The sequence below is a fragment of the Corvus brachyrhynchos genome, unplaced genomic scaffold (genome assembly GCF_000691975.1).
Source record: "Corvus brachyrhynchos isolate BGI_N302 unplaced genomic scaffold, ASM69197v1 scaffold62, whole genome shotgun sequence".
NCBI lineage: Eukaryota > Metazoa > Chordata > Aves > Passeriformes > Corvidae > Corvus > Corvus brachyrhynchos.
In genome coordinates this window covers 1,906,857-1,915,040 of record NW_008236629.1, presented here as the reverse complement: position 1 = coordinate 1,915,040, position 8,184 = coordinate 1,906,857, and the positions used below count along the sequence as shown (strand labels likewise).

General features: G+C 39.7%; 1 protein-coding gene across 1 annotated transcript in view; it reads left to right on the top strand.

The window, feature by feature from the left end:
• Window positions 1-1,027: 1,027 nt before the first annotated feature.
• HPS5 (HPS5, biogenesis of lysosomal organelles complex 2 subunit 2) overlaps window positions 1,028-8,184 on the top strand; it is an 18,540-nt gene continuing 11,383 nt past the window's right edge. Inside the window, exons 1-10 of the mRNA XM_017726601.1 lie at window positions 1,028-1,197; window positions 1,474-1,584; window positions 2,423-2,487; window positions 3,106-3,298; window positions 4,767-4,900; window positions 5,484-5,699; window positions 6,038-6,109; window positions 6,360-6,448; window positions 7,416-7,594; window positions 7,820-7,978. Of these exons, the coding sequence (XP_017582090.1) occupies window positions 1,090-1,197; window positions 1,474-1,584; window positions 2,423-2,487; window positions 3,106-3,298; window positions 4,767-4,900; window positions 5,484-5,699; window positions 6,038-6,109; window positions 6,360-6,448; window positions 7,416-7,594; window positions 7,820-7,978 (1,326 nt within the window). The 5' untranslated portion in view covers window positions 1,028-1,089. The remainder of the gene's footprint in view (window positions 1,198-1,473; window positions 1,585-2,422; window positions 2,488-3,105; window positions 3,299-4,766; window positions 4,901-5,483; window positions 5,700-6,037; window positions 6,110-6,359; window positions 6,449-7,415; window positions 7,595-7,819; window positions 7,979-8,184) is intronic.

Here is an 8,184-nt window from a genome sequence, read left to right as displayed (position 1 = left end):
CCTGCCTGTGCTGTGTGAGCTGGTTTGGGGGGGGTTTCTGCTGCCCTTCGCGGTGCTCCTCCTTCCTCCGTGTACGGTTCAGCCCCAGCCGGCAGCTCGGGGCCGCAGCGGGATGGGGCAGAGAGTGGGGAGGGTAGATGTGGCCATTACGGTTTTTAAGACGTTTTGAGAATTTTGAAGAAGCAACTTTCAGTTTCGCTGGCTAAATGTGCCTCTTCCCTTTTCCAAGTGCCTGGTGAGAGTGAGTGCTCACTTTTTTGGGGAAGTGTAAATTTCCACTTGGCGGCTTTTCTGGGAGAGAGTTCCTTAATTTATGTGATCGCATACTGAAGGTTACTTAGAAATTCCAGGACTTGACTGTGCAGTGTGATAGGTTTGGGGTTTTGTTAAGCAATGTACAGGTTTAAACTTTAAACTCAACAAGAAATTATTTTGAAGTATATGCTGCTTAAGGAAAAATATGAGGTTGTGATTTCGACGGTTATTTAATACTTGGTTTTCACTCTGTGTTATCTCTTGTATGCTGGAAAAGAGGTACTGTGGAGATGATAGTGCTTATAGTTGTATCAAAATGCATAGTTGCAGCTAATTCTAAATTTGGCATAACTTGAGGATTGTAGTCCTTAAACTTAGTTTTGGGGGAGAATGTGATGTAGGTAAAAGTGACAATGCTAAATGTTTTCCTTGAGAAGATTAGTTTCAAATCAAGGGTGCATGCTGTGGGGAAAAGCACATTTTTCTATAAAATAAGAGTTTTTCCATAGGTAGATGTAACGTGTTTCACAGATAGATATAAATATAACTACAGTTTAAGTATTTCCAGGTGGGATATTTGATAGTTTAAGTTTTCCGAAATGAACAAAAGCTTCTCATAAATGAAGCAAAGGTCTAATTTTGCATCCCTTGGGCCTCTTCTTGGCAAACTGAAACCTGATGCTTTTTGAGTAGGAAAGCATTGTTTCTTTAAGCACAGAAAACCTGCTATAATACTAAAAAGTAAACTAATCAAGATCTTTATTTTGGGCAGGTACAGCCAAAAGCTGAAGCTGTAATGTACTCATGAGTGAGCAGCACTAGTCGTGTGCATCCATGGCCTCTGTGCCAGTAATTCCAGACTCTTACAACCATGTCTTGGCAGAGCTGGAGTGCTTGGATCCATTGCTTTCTGCACTCAGGCTGGATTCCAGTCGTCTTAAGGTGAGTTTATGGTATTTGGCTTCTTTTGATTTTTAAATTTTTTTAAATTCAAGTAATGGCTCCATTTGGTTAATTATTTGATTAAGCCGTAGGATTAATCTAATTCATTTTGGGGGTGTGCATGCTGTCTTATGGGGGAGAGTACTCTGGGAAGAAAGAGTGAAGATAAAGGACCCTGTTACTCTGTGTGTGTTTCTTTAATGCAGCTGTGGGTACATAACACGGCTTGGCACTCAGAACTTACCAGGTTATGCATTATGGTGTTTATTCCTTCAGTGCACGTGTATAGATGTGTCAAAGAGATGGCTGGCTCTAGGCAGCTCAGGAGGAGGACTGAACCTTATCCAGAAGGATGGTTGGAAGCAAAGACTTTTTCTCACTCACAAGGTAAGGGTAAAGAATGCTAAATTAAAGTTTCTGAAAATGGGGCTGGGAAAGAGACACTATTTCACGTTAATGTTTATTAAGAGTCAACAGGCATCTTCAACTTATTGAATTGTCCAAAGAAGGTGAGGTTTTGGGCTGCTGTGTTTAAAATAGTTTATGGTTCTGAAGTGTATTCTCAGAGTGTGTGGTATAATAGATTTCATAAGGTGTGAAAAAAATTATTTCAGAGCGTTAGACCTTTGTTTTTCAAATTCTTAGTTTTAACAGCAGCAACGCAGTCACCTGAATATTTAAGAATTAGAAGACAATTTTGAATATGAAACCAGAGCAACTCACAAGCAGATAACTCCCAGTGTTTGAATGTCCAAACTGTGACATACCTGGATAAGTGGAGAAAAGATAGGCTGACTTGCTTTTGCTGGAAGAGACCATGAAACAGAGATTGTTATTTGTACAGCCAGGTGCTGTTTCCTGGGAGCCACTGCTGCTTCCAGTGTAGCATGAATGCAGCCAGTTTTAAGGTAGGGGGCATCCCACTTAATTCTGGCAAAACAACTTCCAAAGGTGTGAGGACGGGAGACTGGTTTCTGCGTGTTCCAAATCAGAGAATGCACTGCAGTCCTTGCTCTTGATGTCGTGTTGCTGTCAGCTGCATCTTGGAGTAAGCTCAGTGTTTACAAATAAAACCCAAAGAAACAGTAAAAACCAACCACATCACAACAGAGTGTAGCATGTGTTGACATGAATTTGGTTTATATCTTAAAGATAAAAGCTGCACAGTGGTAGAGGCAGTACAGGAACAACTTTTACCTGCTCTTACTCCTGTGCTTGCTTTCAGGAAGGTGCCATTTCCCGGGTGGCTTGTTGCTTGCATGATGAAGACTATGTTGCTGTTGCCACCAGGTGAGTGGTGTACTCACAAACTTGAGCACTGGATAAATTTTTTTAAGAAGCTTCTAAGTTTCAGACTTGGACAGCTGCTGGGAACTTGGAGAGTTAACCTACCAGATTAGGTGGTAGAAGCCACTACAGGATAATTCTTTGCACAGACAGTTTGCTTAACTTTTTTTTTATGGAATAATTGTTCTAGATTAAGTATTATTTCTGCAACAGAACGTCTATGGCAGAGCTCATGCTGTGAAATGAGGTTGATGAATGTCTTTCTGAGACCTTTCAGCATCAAAAGAAGAATTTTCATTAACATGGTAGAGTGAGATTGGTAGTTAATTCCACTTATGTTTCTTAAAATCCATTTAAATATTTTTCCACATCTTCACTGGCATTTGCAATAAATGTAAGAGTAGCCTTACAAAGCTGCTTGTGCACTGTAGTGCAAAAAAGAACACTCTTCTCCAGAATTGTGTGGTGCTTCTTGAAAGCATGCAGCCTCAAACAGAACCAGCTCTGAGGTGTTCTGCTTCTCCTGGGTCTCCTCTTTCTTTGGGAAAATGCATCTTTATCAACTGATAAAACATTATAAGACTTATTTTCAAACTCTATTCTCTTTTTAACTTGTTGTAGCCAAGGCCTTGTTGTAGTCTGGGAGCTGAATCAGGAACGTCGTGGGAAGCCAGAACGGATTTATGTTTCCTCTGAGCATAAGGGCAGAAAAGTCACAGCTCTGTGCTGGGATACAGCTGCCCTTCGAGTTTTTGTAGGAGATCATGTGGGAAAAGTATCAGCCATCAAGATTAACACATCGAAACAAGGGAAGGTAAAATGTTGCATTCTTTGAGCTGAATTCACAGGGGGCAGTGTGTGGAGTCTCTTTGTTTTAGTAAAGTGGAAGAGTACAGCAGTTGGCAGCTGATGAAGTTCTGGTAGCTTTGACTACTGGGATGAAGAACCAGTCTCTTGAGACAAGAGAAATCCTGACCCATGAACTTCCCCCATCCTTCTTCTATCTATTCTAGTAATGCAACATGAAAATGCTTTCAAATGTTCAGAGTTAAAAACTGATCAATCTGCTGCTTCTTGGAATTTAAAAGTGTCTAAGTTAAGGGTCTTGGTGTTTCTGACCCTATTGGATTCCTTAGATTCCAGCCCCAGGTTCAGCTGTTTGTTTTAGTCATCAGTTCAGCTGTTGGTCTGACAGAGCAGTCCCAGAGTCTGATTTTGCTTGGCATTGTCTGAATGCTCTCATTCTTAAACATCTGGATTAGATAAAATAAATTGTAGGTGGTCATTGAGCCTGCATCTGTCGTATTTTGTGCAAAGGACACACCTGTTAGTGATAGCAGCCTGATTTCTAGCCCTTGAGTGTTCTTTAGGTTTTATCACTACTGGGTCCTTTCTTTTTCCTTTTCATCTGTAAAAAGGAGCAGAACTTGGAAATAGTTGTGTTGTTCCAGGTCTTTTCTAGCCCTCATGGAAGATTTTGGTGGAAAATTTACTTAAAAGTAGCAAGACCATTATTACATTTAAAGAAAGAAGGGGGGGAAAAGTCAGCTGTGGGAAAAGAGGGAGGAGAGAAGGGCAAGGCCCATGAAATGTGTGTCTGCTCATGGCTGTTAAAGGAACAGGACTGTTGGATTTCTCAGATAGTGCACTTTGTCATATTTCTAAGAAGGGAAAACAACTCCTAAGCTGGCAAAAATAGTGACTGACGCAAATTTAAATGCAGTTCCCAGGAGTTTTCTTATTCATAAGTCTATCTGAGACTGTTCATCCACCCATGCAAACTGAGACACTGGTATGATAAATAGTATTTGGATAATTTGTGGCAGGGTAACAGACAAGGTGAGCTTATGTGAACAACCTAATTCCAACAGAAGTTGGTTTTTGTATCGATTAATCTCTCAGGTGTGTTTCCATAAAACTGCTAGTGCCAAGTACCTGTGGGGAGAATTGGAAACAAAAGCACAAAGATTGGAATAGTAGGAATAAAACCTCTCTTAATCTTACAGAAAATTAAAATATCAGGATGCTACAGGGATATGATTTTTTTTTTCTTAAATCTTCAGTAATGCTTTTGGGAAAGGAGGATTTATACTTCTGTGCTTCTGAGCATTGAAGCCTTGCTTTGTAAAAACAGAAAGGAAAGGAACTGCCCTGTCTTACGCTGTGTATTCATAGCATACATGAGTCTTTTCTGAATTTTGCAATTTTAACATAATGAAACTGTCTTTACTTTGAACTGGAGACCAGCATGTTTTCTTTCTTTTTTTCTTTTTTAACTGTAGGCTGCTGCTACTTTTGTGATGTTTCCTGTCCAGATCATAACCACTGTAGATTCTCGGGTGGTTCAGCTTGATTACTTGGATGGAAGACTGCTCATATCTTCACTTACCCGTACTTATTTATGTGATACTGAGAGGCAAGTTCTATTTTATTTCTGAGGTACTGGACTTCACAGGGTCACACGCAGTTTCTGAAATGACATCAATGTCTCTTTACCTAGCCCATGCTCTCTCAGTCTGTTTCTGAAGATGTTGGCAGAGGTAGTGTCAAAAATTTTACTGAAGTCAGGATAAACAAAGTCCACTGTTGTCCCCTCAACTACCCAGCCAGTCATTCTGTTGTAGAGTGCTATTAACATGATTTCCCTTTCACAAATTCATGCTGACTATTCATAATCACGGTCTTATTTTTCTTGGGATTGGAAATGATTTCTGGGAATGTTCACACCTTCCCATCACCAGGTTGAATAACTGGTTCTGCTGAAAAAAACCCCTTTGATCTGAATGTTCATTTCAACTAATGAATATTTCTGCACCCTGTCTTGTATAAACTTTGTGCAGGCTTTATAATATTCATTACAGATTTTTTTTCTTAAGCACCAAAACCAATTCAGCAGCTGGAATTGAGTATTTTTTATTCTTAAAGAAAAACATAAAATTAATTAGAGTCTTTATTAATGCTGCCTTACTTAACAAGTACATTTTTTTTTTCCCTGCTAGAGAGAAGTTCTGGAAAATTGGAAATAAAGAGAGAGATGGAGAATTTGGAGCATGTTTCTTCCCTGTTGGAAAAAACAGTGGGAATCAGCAGCCATTAATATACTGTGCTCGACCTGGCTCGAGGATGTGGGAGGTGAACTTTGATGGGGAAGTGCAAAGCACACATCAGTTCAAGCAGCTGCTCTCGTCACCACCTCTCCCTGTTGTTACTCTCAGGTAGAAACATGTGTTATCAGTGATAAACTTGTTTTTTTTGGACTTCCAGATGAGCTGGGAAGAACTGCATTAATGCTGAGAAGACTAAATAAACTCCTGCTGCAGTCAAATGTTAATCCTAGTTGTCATCTTAATACAGTCTCCTCTAAGAGGTATAGCCAGCAGTTATCAAAAATGCCAAAACCTTGATTCTGCAGCTGTGTCTGTGTGAGCACAATGGATGCTGCTGTCATGACTCTATATTTATTTAAGCCAGCCGTGTATTTACAGGATTAACAATTCTAGAAAGTGATGTTATTGTAGTTATGCTTGTAATTGATAATAATTTTATTTTGCAGGCAGGATCCTCATTATACTGGTTCCAGCTGCTCTCCACAATCTTTATCTTTCCCCAAGCTGCTGTATTTGACGTGAGTATTTGACAGCATAGCTTCCTGTTAATAAAATAGGCTTAAAAATTATATATTCTTCTCATTTATATTACCAAGTTCAACTTTTTCCTGTCAGAATTTCCCAAGTATCATGCTAAACACCTGTCTCACGTCTCACTTGCTATACTTAAGCCAATGCCATCCATGCATATTTTACAATTTTTAAAAAATTTTACCTATATTTTACCACAATTGACTGTTGCTCCATTAACATTTGCTCTGCTTGCAGTGAGCACTGTGTGGTGACCTGGACAGAAAGAGGCATTTATATTTTTCTTCCCCAGAGCGTTCAAGTCTTACTCTGGAGTGAAGTGAAAGGTAAACTAAAGTTTCTTAAACTTTGCTTTGTAACACTGTCATGTTACACTTCGTTCCTGAAGTCCTTGTCTTACATGGAGCCTTTTCAAGCTCAATTTCTGCAGCTGGACTGCAGAACATTTATCAAAAAATTCCCTTGTCATATGTCAGGTATATCCTTGAATATTAACCATCTCCCTGCCTCCTCCAGCCAGCCCTTCCTTCCACAGATCTGAAAACACATTTCTTGAGAAACAACATGTGCTGTAGAGTGACGCATAAAATACAGTAGTTAAAATACAGGTGATTAATCTGCAGTGTCCTTTCCTCTTTTCTCTTTACTTAGGCTCATTATCAGGTATTCTGTGAAGAATAATCTGGCTGCTGAAAGCTTTAAACCTGGGTTTTTTTCCTAAAACCTGTCTAAATTGCATCCAGGGAATATTTATTTGGCAGATGAATGAACCCTCATAAACTGTTATGTGTGTATCGTTATAAGCAGAATCCTACAGTAGTTACTGTCAGTCAGTCTTTCCCCTTCTCCCCATTTTGGTGTTAAGTTTGTGATATGTTTGTTGTGAAGTGTTTGCATGCAGCATAACTATTGCATTTGAAAACTGCTGGAAGGCCAAAGCTGTTTTTCTACCAGTCACTATTTTCCTTCTGTTTCAAAGCAAACCATTAGGTATTGGTCATCTTTAACAGGCTTTAATTTTTCATCTCCCCTCAGAGCAAAAGGAAACTTTTTGGTAATTTAGTGTATTTTTGGAATGTTTTCTGGACATGCAACTCTGGAAAGTTTTGACACTGTGTTTTATAGTGGTTAGATGCTTGGTCAGCACTCCTCAGTGTTTGTTTTCCCCATGCTTGTGCTTTGCACCCATTTGCAGTCAGGTGGGAGTATGTTTTCACCATCTTTCAGGGACAGAAAGGAATGTTGATTAACAACTTCAGTCCTTCAGGTATTGCTGTGCATCTGGTTTTGCAGATATTCAGGATATCGCAGTTCACAAGAGTGAGCTGTTCTGTCTGCATACAAATGGGAAAGTTGTGCACCTCTCCCTGCTGCTGGTCGATCGCTGCATAGAGCGTCTGATGAGAAGAGGGTTCTGGACCCTTGCTGCCAGGGTCTCTTGTCTCTTCCAAAATTCAGTTATTTCTTGCAGAGTAAGTAAATACCTCTCTGTAAATGTGCAATGTAACTTCACTGTCTTTCCTGTCTTCTCCTTCCATTAAGTTTCATGGTTACTGAGATTCATTTTGTTGGTGTTTTTAAAAAGTCATCTAAGCATTATACTTTAAGGATGAAAATCATCCTGCATATATGGTATCTTTTGCTTTTCACCCATGCATTAGAAATAATAGTGCTTCTGTTTCCCTGGCTGCTTTTAGGCAAGAAAAAATTTGCCTCTAGACAAGCTGGAGCACTTGAAGTCTCAGCTGGATGCTTCAACCCAGCAAGATCTCACTGTGCAACTGGAAGAACTGATTTCAAAGTTGGAACCTCTAGATTCTGCATGCAGCAGTAGAAGGAGCAGTATTTCATCTCATGTACGTGTATTGGTAGTCCCAAAAATGTTATCTACAGGTTTTGTCTTCATGGCTTAAAGTCACCTCGTTGCTCACTTGGAAGATGAGGCTTTCATTTCTACCCTGTCTACTACAGCTCATAATGCTGCACTCTAAAACTAGGTGGGGTGAAGAGGTATGAAACACCACTACTTGCATTCTGTAAGCTCTGACCTCTGCCTCTTTCC